General features: G+C 48.2%; 1 protein-coding gene across 1 annotated transcript in view; it reads left to right on the top strand.

Moving 5' to 3' along the window:
* Window positions 1–17,151, top strand: part of PPP1R37 (protein phosphatase 1 regulatory subunit 37) — a 59,782-nt gene that overhangs the window by 24,361 nt on the left and 18,270 nt on the right. Inside the window, exons 5-7 of the mRNA XM_044305345.1 lie at window positions 7,325–7,425; window positions 7,637–7,756; window positions 9,073–9,223. Of these exons, the coding sequence (XP_044161280.1) occupies window positions 7,325–7,425; window positions 7,637–7,756; window positions 9,073–9,223 (372 nt within the window). The remainder of the gene's footprint in view (window positions 1–7,324; window positions 7,426–7,636; window positions 7,757–9,072; window positions 9,224–17,151) is intronic.

Here is a 17,151-nt window from a genome sequence, read left to right as displayed (position 1 = left end):
GGAGAGGAATGGAGACTGCTCATGTGCACTGCGCACCGTACAGCTGATCGGCAGCAGTGCCGGCTGTTCGACTCCCACCGATCTGATATTGATGACCTGAGGATAGGTCATAAATATTAAAAAGCCAGGACAACCCTTTTAAGTGGATGTCCTATAAGGAAACAAAAGAACAGCAGAGGGTGCCAAAACAAGCATGTAATAGAAATCATTTCAAAAAAATAAAATTAAATGTTTTTTTTTACGCATGCTTTAACAATCTAAAGGACAAGTATTTTCACTATCTATATAAAAAAAAATACTTTAAAAAAAATTAATCTTGCAGTTTTCCCTTTGGTTACTGAGCCTCACAATATGCTGATACTTCATGTTCTATACAGATTGCTTCTAAGCAGTCATCACATTGTCATCACATTATGCTTATATGTAGGTAATGCCGGATCCACTATTTACAATAGGCATATGATGGTCAAAGCTCATCCTCTCTGCACAGGTCACAGAGCATGACCATAATGTAATACATAGTTACATAGGTTGAAAAAAAAGACACTGGTCCATCAAGGTCAACCTGTAACATCAAAAACATTAATTTGAAAACAAAGTAATGCACGCCATTATTTTAACTATATCAATGCAAAAACACTGCTCTCCAATGTAATTTTAAGCTTTTTGGTGGAAGAGATCCAGGGTATTGAAGCTGCAATTCTTATTTTGGCCAGCAGGTGGCAGGCCAACATAAGAAATGAGCTATTCTTCTTTCCTCATGGATCTATAAGAACCATGATGGGTCAGAATAAAAAAATTCATTTCTCGCCCATTTTCCTTGGGGGACACAGACCTTGGGTATAGCTCAGCTCCCTAGGAGGCGTGACACTAAGTAAAACTGTTAAGCCCCTCCTCCATCAGCTATACCCTCAGCCTGGAGATAGAGGCTACCAGTTTTAGCTTAGTGTCCAAGGAGGCAAGACACTCCCTGCTACTGCAGGGCTGTTTTCTCCTTGATATTTTATTTTTCTAATTTTGTTATTTTACTTTTTCCTAGGGATACCAGAGACGCATGGACCTCTCTGCTCTCCCGGGGTTGAGCTGCGCCAGTGCCAATTTATCTGCACTGCTGCCTCCCCCACAGAAGCAATAGGAGGATCTGGGCAGCAATGGCTCCCCTACATCCCGCCAGCTAGGGGGTCGCCCGCACGCCAAGCCCCTCTACCAGCTTCCTGCCACTGCGGTGCCAGTGGCTGAAGGGGCGACCCTGCTGGAAGGAACTGAGGGTGAAGACGTCGTTCGGTGAGATGGCTATTCCAGCCCATACCCCGTCCCTATTTGCAGCACCTACCCCTCTGGGTAAGGGGGGCACCCGTGGTCGCTTATTCTGAGCGCTCAAGCAGACCCTCCCCAGCTCCCCTCAGGTTATCCTCAGCAGGGGGGCCGCCTTCCTCCACGCCGTTCCCCCCACGCTGCTTTCTTCAGCCCGGCATTCTCTCTCCCTCTCTCCCTTCCCGCCGCCGCCCGCTCCGTTCCGATCGGGGGGCGGGGCTTATGCCCGACATGGGCAGATCGCGGCGGAGCTTGTTTCTCGGCGAAACAGGGGACTTGGTGGCAGAGGGTCACCCACCTGGGCAAATCGCCGCACTCCAGGGGCCTGCGGGCCCTTTATTTTCTGGCATCTGGCTTCTTCTTAGCCCTGAGAGCATTTTCGGCAGCAGGGGGCGTGGCTTACGCGCGCGTCCTGTTGGGGGCGGAGCAAGCGCTGGAGGGGGCGGAGCTTGTTTTCCCCGCGATTCTGCTGAGATTTCCCGCGCTTCCTCACTCCTGACAGGAAGCTGAGACACGGTGGGGGACTCTAAACTCCTGTGTACATCGCTCGGCTTCTGTGGGCGCTATCTGCTGGCTCACTGCTGTTGCTGCTCTCTGCTGCTGCTGATCTGCTCCATCTCTACTCCTGACGTTCTTCTGAGGCACTGGTAGGACAGTTAACCCTCTCCTAACCCTCCTGGTCATAGCTGCTATAACCCTTTGTGGTCTCTGTATTAGAGTACAACCACCTTTCAGCATGTCAGATCCCACGGGTGCCCCCAAACCCTGGTACCATGCCTGTACCGCCTGTAAGGAACTTTTTCCGCGTGGACAATCTGAGCCGCATTGCCTTGCATGTCAGGCCCCGATGCAGGGCCCGCTTCCCGCTGCGACCCCCGGTGCCTCTGAACCCCCTGACTGGGCTAGGTCTCTGTCTCAGGCAGTGGAAAGCCTTACACACGTAGTGGGCCGTCTCGTGGATAGACCGCCTCTCCCGCAGGCTGCCACAATCCCTGTCGCACCCGCTGGGACTACCGTTTCTGCCGCCCCCACTGGTTCCCTGCCTCCCAGCGAATCTTCCAGGGCCCGGCATACTCAGAAACGTTCAAGGGTTGAGCGCACATCTTCTCCAGATGCTTCGCTCTCTCCGCCATGCGTGCGAGCTCAGTCGAGTCTATCCTCTCAAAGGGATACGCTTTCTGAGGGAGAACTGGCGGATTCGGACGTGGACATGGACTCAGAGCTTCCGTCCAAATTGGCGTCCGCGGTGGGGCATCTTATCGCTAGCATCCGTGATACCTTTCAGATACACGATGACCCCCCCAGCTCCGAACAGGCCGGCGTGTCCTTTCTCCGCCCCAGACAGGCCTCCAAGGTTTTTCCCATACACGCTGATTTTTCTTCTGTGGTATCCAAGGCTTGGACCCGGCCTAACGTCCGCTTTATTACACCCAAAAAGCTGGACATTTGCTATCCCTTTCCAGCGGATTCTGTGACCACGTGGACATCCCCGCCTAAGGTTGATCCTCCCGTGGCTCGCCTGTCCAAAAGCACTACTATTCCGGTACAGGACGGATCTTCCCTCCAGTCTGTTGAGGACCGTCGTACGGAATCCCTCTCCAAGGCCATATTTACTGCCTCTGGTTCGGCCCTTAGACCGGTCTTTGCCTCCGCCTGGGTTGGTAAAGCGGTCTCTGAATGGGGTTTGCAACTGGAACGGGAGTTAGGGTCGGACGTCCCTGTTCAGGACCTCCGCTCCTTAGCCCAACTAATTGTTCAGGCCGGAAAATTCGTCTGTGAGGCCTCCCTTGATGCGGGTGCCCTCATTGCCCGTTCCTCTGCCCTGGCAGTTTCTGTCAGGAGGGAACTCTGGCTGAAGGTTTGGGCGGCGGACGCCGCTTCCAAACGCTCTTTGGCCGGCCTACCATTTACGGGTTCCCGCCTGTTCGGGACCCGTCTGGACGAACTTATATCAGAGGCCACGGGTGGGAAGAGTACTCTCCTCCCCCAGTCCAGGCCAAAGGGCGCCCCCCGTGGTCGCGCTGGTTCGTCCCGGTTTCGGTCCTTTCGCAAGACCACCGGGTCTAGACCCGCGGCCAGTTCTTCTTCCTCTGGCCCAGCCCAAGATAGGCGCAAGAAGCCGTTTTTTTCGGACGCAACCTACCTGGCGCAAGTCCCAGCCTGCACGGGCTCCCACAGGCCAGCAGCCCTCTGCCTGAAGGTGCGCCCCCACCCACCCGGGTGGGGGGCCGCCTTCTCCTGTTCAGGAACGTATGGCGGGCCCACATCTCAGACGCATGGGCGCTCGAGATTGTATCTTGCGGATACAAGATCGAATTTGCGTCCATTCCGCCAGACCGTTTCTTCCGATCCCGTCCTCCGCGGGATCCCGTACGAGCGGCCGCCTTCTTCGCGGCTATTCGCTCTCTAATGGACAAGGGTGTCGTCGCCCCCGTGCCTCCGACGGAAAGGTTCAGGGGGTTCTACTCGAACCTCTTTGTGGTTCCCAAGAAGGAAGGCTCAGTGCGACCGATCTTGGACCTAAAACGCCTGAACCGTTTTCTCCGACTACAGAGATTCCGGATGGAGTCTCTCAGGTCCGCAGTGGCCTCCCTGGAAAGAGGGGATTTCATGGTTTCGATCGACATTCAGGATGCATACCTCCACGTTCCGGTTGCTCCATGTCATCACCGCTTCCTGCGCTTCGCGGTGGGGGACGATCACTTCCAATTCGTCGCCCTTCCCTTTGGTCTGGCGACGGCTCCTCGGGTGTTCACCAAGGTCCTGGCCCCTGTCTTGGCCCTTCTACGTTCAAGAAGTGTTTTTCTTCTCCCATACTTGGACGACATCCTGGTCAAGGCACCCTCCTTCTCTCAGGCATCCGGCAGTGTGGACCTCACCCTGGAGACCCTGACGCGGTTCGGTTGGGTTATCAACCACCCCAAGTCTTCCCTTATCCCCTCCAGACGGCTGATCTTCCTGGGGATGCTCCTGGATACAGAGTTGGCGGAGGTCCGCCTCCCGTCGGACAAGCGTCTGGCCCTTCGCGGGTCGGTTCACAGTCTCCTCCGTCATCGCCGCCCTTCCCTCAGATCCAGCATGCGGTTGTTGGGAAAGATGGTTGCCTGTTTCGAAGCGGTGCCGTTCGCACAATTCCGATCCCGCACCTTTCAGAGGGCAATTCTGTCGGCCTGGGACAAATCACCGGGGAGTCTGGACAGGACCTTTCTTCTGCCTCCCCTGGCTCGGGCTTCCCTCAGCTGGTGGTTGCATATCCCTCTAAGGGGGAAGTCCTTCCTCCCACTGAACTGGCTGGTGATTACCACCGATGCCAGCTTACGGGGGTGGGGGGGGGGTTTCCCTCCCCGGTCCGTCCAGGGCGTTTGGTCTCTATCGGAGTCCAGACTTCCAATCAATATTCTGGAACTGAGGGCGATTTTTCTGTCCCTCAGACACTGGACCCATCTACTGAAGGGCCACCCTGTTCGGATCCAATCGGACAATGCCACGGCTGTGGCATACATAAACCATCAGGGAGGCACTCGCAGCGATGCAAGAGGTGACCCTCATTCTCCTCTGGGCGGAGACGCACGTGCCGGCCTTATCTGCGATTTACATCCCGGGGGTGGACAACTGGGCGGCGGATTTCCTCAGCCGGTCCACCATCGACCCGGGAGAATGGTCCCTGCACCCAGAGGTGTTCGAAGCCCTTTGTCTTCGCTGGGGTCGCCCCGACGTGGACCTCATGGCTTCCAAATTCAACCACAAGGTCCCCCTATACCTGGCCAGGGCACGGGACCCGAAGGCATACGGCGCCGACGCGCTCGTCCTTCCGTGGCGCGAATTCTCCCTTCTGTACGTCTTTCCTCCTTTTCCCCTCCTGCCACGGGTTCTTCGGAGGATCGCGGCAGAGGGCGTTCCCGCGATTTTAATCGCCCCGGATTGGCCCCGCCGGTCTTGGTACGCCGACCTAATGTTGCTGTTGGCAGACGCACCGTAGCCACTGCCCTCCAGGGAAGACCTTCTCTCTCAGGGACCGATCTTCCACGAGCATTTAGGCTCGCTACGTTTGACGACGTGGCTATTGAGACCGCCGTCTTAACGCGACGGGGTTTCTCCGCGGACGTAATCCGCACCATGATCCGTGCTCGTAAGCCTGTATCCTCTAGGATCTACTATCGGGTTTGGAGGTCCTATCTGGGGTTCTGTGAGTCCCGGAGCATCCCTCCTCTCCGATTCTCCCTTCCCACACTCCTGTCCTTCCTCCAGTCGGGTCTGGACCTGGGGCTGAGCCTCAGTTCTCTGAAGGGACAGATTTCGGCGCTGTCTATTCTTCTCCAGCGTCCCCTGGCCCCTCTAGGGCCCATTAAGACCTTCTTACAAGGGGTGGCTCACTCTGTTCCGCCGTACCGCCCTCCAGTTCCTTCCTGGGACCTGAATGTGGTGCTCTCGGCGCTCCAATCCGCCCCCTTCGAGCCTTTACGGGAAGTCTCCCTTCGTCTTCTGTCCTGCAAGGTCATCTTTCTTGTGGCCATCACGTCTCTCCGACGGGTGTCTGAGTTAGCGGCTCTTTCTTGCTCCGACCCTTTCCTGGTCTTCCACCAGGATAAGGTTGTGCTTCGGCCTGTCCCGACCTTCCTGCCAAAGGTGGTTTCCGCCTTTCACATCAATGAGGACGTCGTCCTTCCGTCGCTCTGTCCCTCTCCTTCCCACCCCAGAGAACGGGAACTGCACCGTCTGGATGTGGTCAGGGCGTTGAGGATTTACTTGGAGGTCACCGGATCCTTTCGGCGCACGGACTCCCTGTTTTTGGTTCCGGAGGGTTCGCGCAAGGGTTTGGCGGTCTCCAAGGTGGCTATTGCCCGTTTCATTAAACTGGCGGTGTCTGAGGCTTATCGAGCCAAGGGCAGAGCTCCGCCTTTCGGCATCACTGCTCATTCCACCAGAGCAGTCGGTGCTTCCTGGGCGCAGAGGCATCGGGCCTCGGCTGAACCGTTGTGCAAGGCAGCCACTTGGTCCTCTCTGCACACTTTCACAAAGTTCTATAGAGTGCATACGCATGCATCAGCGGATGCTGCTTTGGGCCGCCTGGTTTTGCAGGCAGCGGTTTCCTGATGCTCTGGTGGTGTTCCGCCTTGGGTTTGTGGTCCCTCCCTTCTTGGACTGCTCATGAACGTCCCAAGGTCTGTGTCCCCCAAGGAAAATGGGCGAGAAAAGGAGATTTTTGTATAACTTACCAGTTAAATCTCTTTCTCGCTCTTCCTTGGGGGACACAGCACCCACCCTTCTGTGTTTGGTTACAGGGTTATGGTTTGGCGCCCGTTGGGTTGCTGGTTGGTTGTTCCTGTTATTGGTTGTTTTCCTTTCACTACTTGGACACGCAACTGGTAGCCTCTATCTCCAGGCTGAGGGTATAGCTGATGGAGGAGGGGCTTAACAGTTTTACTTAGTGTCACGCCTCCTAGGGAGCTGAGCTATACCCAAGGTCTGTGTCCCCCAAGGAAGAGCGAGAAAGAGATTTAACTGGTAAGTTATACAAAAATCTCCTTTTTGTAACTTCAAACATGAGCTACAATACCATAAAAAAGTAAAAAGCAAAACAAACCTGTTAAAAATTAGCAAACAACGGGAACAAAACCCCTAAAACTGTGGAGGAATTGTTTTTCTTTGTTTCCTATTCCACCCCATTTGGAATTTATTCCAGCTTCCCATTACATTGTCTGCCATATTAAATGGTGGCATTAGAATGTACAACTTGTCCCGCAAAAAAATAAGCCCTCATATGTATTTGTGAACCAAAAAATAAAAGTTATGGCTCAAGGAAGATGGGGAAGCAAAATTAAAACACTAAAAACCTCTGGTATCCTATGGGTTAAAAGTGTGTATTACTTTATTGATCCCTTAAAATGTTTTGAAAATATCATAAAATACATTTACTTTTCTTTTTTTTTTTTTTCTTTTTTTTTTATAAGAACATTTAACATATTATGATTGTTCTCAGTTTTCCTATGCAAATTATTTTATTTCATAGGGGAAAAATTGGACCATAAGGCGTGTGAGGCACTGGAGGAAATCTTTAAGCGGGTGCAGTTTAAAATGGTGGATTTGGAGCAGACAAACCTGGACGAGGACGTAAGTTGTTGGGAATCTTGCAGTGAATGGGAAGTATAATCATTGTGCATTGACCCGGGGGGCCTAGAGATCTGTTGAAGGATGGGGTCCCCACTGAAATAGATATGCAAGGATCGGTGTGATTAGGATCCTACAAGGATAGATCACTGTGACGTGTTCCTTATTGTACTCGCCTTTAGTTTTATCATTCCCTTTCTACTTCTTTGTACAGGGAGCCTCTGCTTTGTTTGACATGATTGAGTATTATGAGTCAGCGACGCATCTAAACATCTCCTTTAACAAGCACATCGGCACTCGGGGCTGGCAGGCCGCTGCTCATATGATGCGAAAGGTAAGGGTGGCGCGCAACAGTGTGACAAACTCTACTGTACAGAAATTTATTTTCAGTAGTTTGGCTGTATTATACCAAGCAGAGCTAATCTATAATCTAGCACTACAGTATAATACATAACTATAGTGCCACCTAGTGGCCAAAGTGTCATGTGCAGTATGTCAGTTTTTTTAAGCACCTTTACTTTACTTACTGTGTCCCTGCACAGTTGAGTACTGTCCAGTCAGTACTGCATGTGTAGGATACACTCATTTGACAAGGAGAAAGTTAACACCCAGTTGCTGGTTTATTCTCAAAGGGATTGTACCTCGAAAAATATTCTACATTTTATAAACCAGCCCCTGGATTTGAATACTTTTAGTAATTGCATGTAGTTACAAATTTACTATATCCACTGAGTTATTCAATAAAATGTATCGGTATAGCGCCACCTGCTGTCTGTTCTTTTCCTTATTTCTTGTCCACCTCACTGAGGTGGTCACATGCGCTCAGTTTAGATCTTCAACTGTCACTGGCCATATCTTGGAAAGGGCTACAGCAGAACAGCCACACCCCTGATATAGGACACTCTCCCCCCACCCCCGAGCTGCCAACATGAAATAAAGCTAGCAGACCAATCGTGGCAGGAGTAATAAAAGAACGGCCCAGTGCAGCTATTAAACTGGAAGCTCCAGAATTATTTCATAGGGAGTATGAGTATTTACTAAAACGGACATTTCAGGAGTGGCGAGAGGTCCCCTTTAAAGGGCATCTGTCAGCAGTTTTATACCTATGACAATCTCTGACCTGATACATGTGCGCTTGGCAGCTATACATGTGCGCTTGGCAGCTGAAGGCATCTGTGTTGGCCCCATGTTCATATGTGCCTGCATTGCTGAGAAAAATTATATATGCAAATGAGGCTCTAGGAGCAATGGGGGCGTTGCTGTTACACCTAGAGGCTCTGCTTTCTCTGATACTGCCTCACTCTCTGCACTATGATTCGGATGGCCAGGCGGGATCACTTTTACTCTGCCTAGTCCTGTCACTCAAAGTGCAGAGGGTGCAGAAATTGCAGAGAGAGCTGAGCATCTCGGTGTAATAACAACGCCCCCATTGCACCTAGAGGCTAATTTTCATATATTAAAACATCATATTTCTCAGCAATGCGGGCACAAATGAACATGGGACCAACACAGATGCCTTCAGCTGCCAAGTGCACATGTAACAGGTCAGCCAGTGTCATAGGTACAAATCTGCTGACAGATGCCCTTTAAGTAATGTTTTTAGCATTATGTTGGCCAGTAATATAATCGTGAGGTTATGTTTCTGTACAGACAAATTGCCTGCAGTATTTGGATGCTCGAAATACCCCCTTGCTGGACCACTCTGCACCATTTGTGGCCCGAGCTCTACGCATCAGCAGCAGCTTAACTGTCCTTCACCTGGAGAACAGCAGTCTCTCTGGAAGACCCCTGATGTTGCTGGGTGAGTGACCGATCTATAGTCTGATAGCCAGCTCCGCGCACAGCATCCTCATTCCAAACCTTCACGCCGTAAACACCGCCTTCATTTGGCCACTGGTCTTCCTGGGGGGTGACTCAGAAAAATGGCCATATCATTTGGATGTAGCTTGAATATTACTTTTTAATAGACTAAGCATGCTATAAGAATTTTCCTCCTTATCTGAGATCTAAGGGCCCAGTTCTATATGGAGAATGTATGCATTGCTGCAGCCACACAACACGTTAAAATTACGCCCAAACAGAGCCATAGGCTAGTGACAGTGTGTGGCTAGCGTTGCTGCCGTGTATTTACAGAGGTCAAACGCTGGCTGCATATCCTGTGGTGTGATGAGTAACCCCCTGCAAAATCTGTCACTGCATCATGCAGCTTGTGCTGTTTCATGTGTACTGTGCAATATTTCTTAGGCTTACTGTATTTTTCACTTTATAAGACGCACCTAAATTTTAGAGGAGGTAAATAAGAAAAATATTTTCCCTATCACCCACGACGGCACCACGAGAGAGAGGATCCGCCCCCAAAGACAGGAAAACTAAAGAACAAAAAGGCGGAGGCTCTCCTCCCACTTCAGTATAGTTTCCTGTCTCTAAAGGGAAGCCCGTGGTACTGCGTGGCTTCGCCCTTTTTACCTGCGGTTCCCCTGTTCTATGGAAGTTGACGGCATGTTGTGATGCCCTGGGGGTCCGGCAGAGGCGCGGTAGCCGGTCTTGAGGGCTCTGGAGCGTTATGGGGGCATGTTGCTTGGTGGCGTGGGCATCTTTCTGCTTGGCCCAGGGGATGAGCAGGAAGTAAAGGTGTCTGGCATGGTGTGGCATAGTGCGATGAGTGATGACGTCAGGGGAAGCGCATAAAAAGCGCGAAACCCGAATGTAGGTGCCGGCGGGTTACATGGGAGTTTGACACCTCATGTGAACGTCTCCTGGTGGGTTTCTTTGGACGGCCTGGATTAGGAGCGTGGAACTTGCTGGCAAGCTATTATGGAAGAAGAAAGAAAGGATAAGGCGGAGGATCCTCTTACTCCAGCTCTGGTACCCGCAACAGGGGGGTGAGCGGCTTTTGGCCTTTTTTTTTTTTGTTTTTGTTTTTATTTATTTATTTTTTAAAGCCTGTATTAATTGTGTCTGTGTGTATATAGAGTGTGCCCTATGCAGATGTTCTTTGTCTTCTGAATGTGAAAAGAAATTGTGTCAGGGCTGTATTGACAAAACCGTGGCAAGAGGAGTCACCGTCTTTTTATAAAAATCTTCATTCTTTAATCAAAACCGAGGTTAGCTCTTCCCTGGCCACAGAAAAGTCTGGAGTACAGAGAGAACAAAAGCCTAGACTAGGTCAGCCGTTTGTGTTCATCAGACTCAGAACCAGGAGCAAGATTTTCCTTCCTTTGAAAACCCCTGTTCTGAGGTCTCATCTTATTCTTCTGGAGAAGATGAAAGGGAAATGAGAAGACCCTTTTTTTTCCAGTAGAGGATATTGATCGTTTATTGAAAGCAGCAAAATCAACTATGGGTATCGAAGATTCAAAAGAGCTTAAAGGGATTCTGTCACCTCGTTTTCAGTTATACAGCTGCGGACATGCATGGCTAGATCGCCGCTAGCATGTCCGCAATATACTGGTCCTATAGGGCTGTGTCCTTTTTAATTTGTTGAAAAAATGATTTTAGAGATATGTAAATTAGCCTTGTAAGGAGCCCAAGGGGCTGTACAAACCTTCCTGGTGCCCAGCACCGCCTATGTCCTCCGAATCTCCTCCTTTCCTCACAGTTGGATTGACGTAATCTCGTGATGCTTCAGTGCCGGTATAGTGTTACTTCCCTGTGCTGGCATCCGCCTCAGGGAAGGAACTGCGCATGCGCGAGCTCGCACATCGCAAGATTAGGGCAATCTAACTGTGACGAAAGGAGGACATTCGGACGACGAGGCGGTGCTGGGCTCCTTCACAGGGGGGGGGCGTGCTGGGCACCAGGAAGGTTCGTACAGCCCCTTGGGCACCTTACAAGGCTCATTTATATATCTCTAAAATCATTTTTTAAACTAAATAAAAGGACACGGCCCTAGAGGACCGGTATATTGCGGACATGCTAGCGGCGATCTAGCCGTGCATGTCCGCAGCTCTATAACCGAAAACGAGGTGACAAAATCCCTTTAAATCTGTGCAGGATATGATGTTTGGCGGTCTTGAAATTAGGCATCAAAGATGTTTTCCAGTGCATAAAAATGTAACGACTTTGATTAAAGGGGAGTAGAATAGGCCCAATAAAGGGTTTATATTTCTAAAAATATTAAAAGGAACTACCCCTTTTCGGAAGAGGATTGTGCCTCTTGGAATAAAGTGCCTAAGATAGACGTAGCTATTTCTAAAGTCTATTTCTAAGAGTCGTGTCTCCCTTTGAAGACATGGGTTCTCTTAGAGACCCCTTAGATAAAAAAAAAAGCAGATGGATTTTTAAAAGGGGCCTAGGAAGTCTCTACATTTAGATTTTTTTAGCGGATGCCTCGGCGGATTCTATTAGGTTAGCAGCTAGATATTCTGCTCGTAGGGCTTTATGGCTAAAGGGCTAGGGTGGAGATTTACTTAAAAAAAAAAAAGAGGTTATGTGCCATTCCCTGTGAGGGATGAGTATCTTTTCGGTTCTGCGTTAGATGAGAAAGCAGCAGCTAAAAATAAAAAAATTCTGATTCACAGCAATGACACCATATTCCATGTAGGAGGAAGGTTAGCAAATTTTCTTCCTGCGTGGCAACAAGTTTCCAGCAATAGACACCATAGGTCAGAGGTTAAAGCTGGAGTTTCATTCTCCTCCTCCGGTAAGGTTTGTGGTCACAAAGACTGCTGGGGGGGGGGGGGACTCTATAGAACAATAGGTTGATAAAAAAAGAGAGTTCTAATACCGGTTCTGAGAGAAAACCAGACGGTTCTTACAAAACAATTATAAATGTAAAAAAACTAAATGGTTTCTTGCTCGTAAAAAAAATAAAAATAAATTCAAAATGGAGACTAGAAGATCTGCTATAAATCTACTCTTTCCCAATTGCTTCATGATGGTACTGGACTTAAAAGATGCCAATTTTCTTCTCCCTATTCATCAGGATATTAAAAGCTTCTCCGAGTAGCAGTAAAGTTAGGGGGAGTCCTCAGACATCTACAGTTTCAGGCCCTTCCTTTTGGACTGTCAATCGCACCAAGGGTGTTCACAAAGGTGATATCAGAAATGGGTGCTCATATCAGAGAGACGGACATTCTTTTTATATCTTATCTAGATGATTTTTATTTTTTTATAGTAGGAGAAACGCAAGAATCCTGCAGAAGAGCAGTACAGGTGGTGTCTCAGATTCTGGAGAAGATGGGGTGGATTCTGAACAAAGAAAAATCAAGACCAGAACCCTCACAGAGTCAGCATTTTTTGGGGTTACTCCTGGACTCCGGTAGTACAGAAGTGTTTTTTGACGGAGGAGAAGATTGTAAAACCAAGAGGAAAAATACAGGACTTGACCGAAAGCCCAAAGATATTTTTGAGAAAAGGTATGTCGATTCTGGGAAGCCTGTCATCTTACATTACCACTGTTGTATGGGCCCAGTTTCATTCCAGGGATCTGCAGTGGGACTTGGGAAGGGGGCAAAAAATCCCTAGAGACAAAGATAGTAATATCGGATCGGACTTTACAAAATCTAAGATGGTGGTTTGTTAAGGCTTCATGCACAAAGGACAATCTGATTCAGGGGGCTACTTGGAGGAAGAAGGATCTTTTGTGTTTAACAACAGATGCAAGCCCCTGGGGTTGGGGGGGGCTCATATTCTAAACCAGCCCATTTCGGGGTTTATGGAGGGGCTGTTTGAAGTCAGCCTCCTCAAATAAGAACTAATGGCGGTGAAATTTGCGATATTGGAAGTTCTCCCGTTGGTATCAGATATCTCAGAGTCATGTCGGACAACAGGACTGTAGTTTCTTACATAAACAGGGAGGTACCAGGAACAGAAGTTTGATGCTAATGACAGGCGAGATTCTGCAGTTAGCCGAACAGAATTGCAGATCCATTTCGGCGGTTCACATCAAGGGGACAGAAAATGTTCAGGCAGATTTTCTAAGTCGTCATTTGATTTCCCAATGAGAGTGGAGTCTAAATCAGAGGATTTTCAAAAAGATTACAGACAGTTGGGGGCTCCCTTCAATAGACATTTTTGCTACAAGTCAGAACAAGAAAGTGAACAAATTATTTTCCCTGTCTCCAGAAGGATTCCCCTGTGGACTGGAATTTCCCTCTCTCTTATACCTTCCCTCCTTTTCCCTTGATTCCCAGGGTTTTACAAAAGATATGGGAGGATTGCACGAGAGTCATTTTGATAGCTCCCTTTTGGCCCAGAAGGACATGGTTCACCTGGTTAAGAAAATTGTCTGTGACGGACCCGTGGGTTCTTCCGGACGTCCACGACCTTCTGTCTCAGGGGCCGATTTTTCATCCGCAGATAAAGGGCCTCCATCTGACGTCATGGAATTTGAAAGGTTCCTGCTGACCAATTAAGAGGTTTTCTTCAGATCTAGTTAATACCCTGTGGGGATTCGCTCTGGTAGTTAGGACTAGCGGATGCAGTATAGAGGCAAAGTACACAGTCCTTGAATCAAACAGCAGTGTTTATTCACACTTTGGTGTATCACAAAACGCAGGTGGCTTGGTGTTTGTTCACACACAAGGAAAGTCCATAAACGATAAAAGTCACCTTTTCTCCTGGGTGTTAATTCATACCCTGTTAGCCGTTCAGTCTCATCAAGTCCATAGGCAGCCTGTTCGCCTTTAGAGGGGTCTGAGTCCTCCAGCCCGGCACAGCACACAAACTCCTGAGCTCCACTGTCAGAGGGAGGTAAATCCACACACCTGGCAGTGCTGGCTGGTTTTTATGCCTGGCAAAACCCGGCCTGGAACATGGGGAGTAGTCACCCACCCGGCACTTTGACTACCGGCTCTTACTTCACCGAGGTCAGGAACCTCTGTGACACATACCTTCCATCCACGATGATTCCAGGTACTTTCTTACAACCCTTATAAAATGTAGAAAGAAGGTTACAATTTCCATTTATGCCAGGGCCTGGATAAGGTTTCTGAGTTTTTTACTGGTTTAGATTTTAGGAATATCCCTTCCCCGCCTCCAGTGGGTAATATTTTGGCATTTCTTCAGAAAGGTTTGCAGTTAGGATTGTCACCTAGCACTTTGAAAGTTCAGGTTTCGGCGCTCTCTGCCCTGTTTAATAAGAATGTGTCTTCAGATCCATGGGTGTCTATTTTTTTATTTTATTTTTACATCAATTTCCAGATCTTCCCAGAATTTTTCTCCCAGGGTAGCTCCTTGGGATTTAAATTTGGTTCTAAAGGCTTTAACGAAACCGCCCTTTAAACCTTTTGAAGAGATTTCTATCAGATGTTTGTCAAGCTATGTCTTGGTAGCTTTAACTTCGGCCCGTAGGACTAGTGAACTCCAGTGCATTTTTTTTTTAACTCGCTTTATTGGAAGATGGTAAGCAAGTTATGTAACAGTACATTCAAGGATTATTACATTGGACATAATCGTACAGTGTTTCAGAAAGAATATTACAAGATCATACAGTTCTCATCATTACAAAAAGTAATAAACAGCATTCAGTATCCATAATACATAATTTTAACTGACGTCATTAGGCCAAGCATTACAGTTATACTATAATTTACTGCAGTCAAGCAAAACGCTTCAATAGAACCTGATTACGCTCAGACGGTAATACCTCTTAATCCATCGAATGTAGATGGGCCGTCGTAGCAGTCAGATGGGAAGCACACCATGGTCCCCATACTTTCTCGAATTTTTGAGGACAACCCCTACGAGAATAAATAATCCTCTCGAAGGGAATAATGTTATTGACCATGGTTTTCCATTGTCCAACCGTAGGAGGTCTGTCCGCCATCCATCTAATTTGAACTCCAGTGCATTTTTATTAATCCTCCTTATACTAACATTTTAGAGGATAGGGTAATCATTCGGCCTGATCCAGCATTCCTTTCTAAGGTAGCTTCTAAGATTCTCAGGTGATTACTCTTCCAACCTTTTATGACACACCAACTACAGAGGAGGAAAAGTCTTTTCATTGTCTTGATGTTAGGAGATGTTTCATACAGTACTTGTCCAAAACTAAACACTGGAGGAAATCTTCCTCAATGTTTGTTGTCTTTCAGGCAAAAAGTAAAGGTCATGCCACATCTAAAATTACTTTGGCTAGATGGATTGCGTCAGTGGTATTTTAGGCTTATTCATCTTCTGGGAAGTCTCCTCCAGAAGGCATTGAGGCCCGTTCTACAAGAGCTACAAGATATGTCTTCTCCGACCACTTTTTTCAGACATTACCGGTTACAGTTAGACTCTTCTTCTGATTTAACCTTCGCTACTAAGGTGTTTTCAGCTGGTTTTTCACTCTTGTGGTGCTGTCGTGGGTGATGGGGAAAAATGAAGATTACTCTTACCGGTAATTGGATTTTCCTGAGCCCACGACAGCACCCTTATTTCCCTTCCCTGTTTGTGTTGGTGGTTGGTGCACATTTTTCACGGGTATCACAAAAAAAAAAGAAAGAAAAAAAAGATTGGAGGTTTTGATGCTAATAGTTTTGGGCGGAGTTCCTCTCATCATTTCTTTGGGGCTGTGCACATGAGCAGTGATTTTCACGCATCACTTGTGCGTTGCATGAAAATCGCAGCATGCTCTATATTCAGCGTTTTTCACGCAACGCAGGCCCCATAGAAGTGAATGGGGCTGCGTGAAAATCGCAAGCAAGTGCAGATGCGGTGCGATTTTCACGCACGGTTGCTAGGAGACTATCGGGAATGGGACCCGATCATTATTATTTTCCCTTATAACATGGTTATAAGGGAAACTAATAGCATTCTTAATACAGAGTGCTTAGTAAAATAGGGCTGGAGGGGTAAAAAAAAATAAAAAATTATTTAATGCGCACAGGAAAAGGACCTGTGGCGATGTCACTACGCTCATCACATGGTCCGTCACATGATCCATCACAGTGGTAAAAGATCATGTGATTGACCATGTGATGAGCGCAGTGACGTCATCAAATGTTCTATTCCTCAAAGAAGAAGACAGAAGAGATGCCGGCTGCGCGAACAAGTGGATGAGGTGAGTTAAATTATTATGTATTTTTTTAACCCCTCCAGCCCTATTGTACTATGCATTCTGTATTAAGAATGCTATTATTTTCCCTTATAACCATATTAGGGAAAATAATTAAATCTACACAACACCGATCCCAAACCCGAACTTCTGGGTACCAAACATGCAGATTTTTCTCACGCACGTGCAAAACGCATTACAATATTTTGCACTCGAGGGGAAAAATCACGCATGTTCCTGCAACGCACCCGCATCTTTTTCTGTAACACCCATCTGAAACCAGCCATACTGAAGTGGGAGGAGAGCCTCCGCCTTTTTGTACTTCAGGTTTCCTGTCTTTGGGGCAGATCCTCTATCTCGTGGTGCTGCCGTGGGTTCAGGAAAATCCAATTACCAGTAAGAATAATATACAATTTTCATCAGACCCCCAATCTTAATCAGATGTCAGATCAGACCTCCAGTCTTCATCAGACCTCATTTCAGATCCCCAATGTTAATCAAACTTGATAAAATTTTTTATAAAAGAACTTGCTTCTCCTGCTCCGGGAGATCCAGTGCACTCTTCTAGCTGCGCAGCCCTGTGACCTGATGTTGCACAGCATCAGCTCATAGTGCACTGCGTCCTGACGCTATACGCAGTCAGTAAACAGCAGAGGGCTACGCCAGCAGAAGGCTAGGAAGAGGTGAGTAAAGGCTGTATTCACTGCTCCCTGGTCCTTCTGTACTAATGAGCGCTTCATCATGGAAGC

This window comes from Bufo gargarizans, chromosome 9 (genome assembly GCF_014858855.1).
Source record: "Bufo gargarizans isolate SCDJY-AF-19 chromosome 9, ASM1485885v1, whole genome shotgun sequence".
In the NCBI taxonomy this organism is placed as follows: Eukaryota; Metazoa; Chordata; class Amphibia; order Anura; family Bufonidae; genus Bufo; species Bufo gargarizans.
This window is presented reverse-complemented; position numbering and strand designations above follow the sequence as displayed.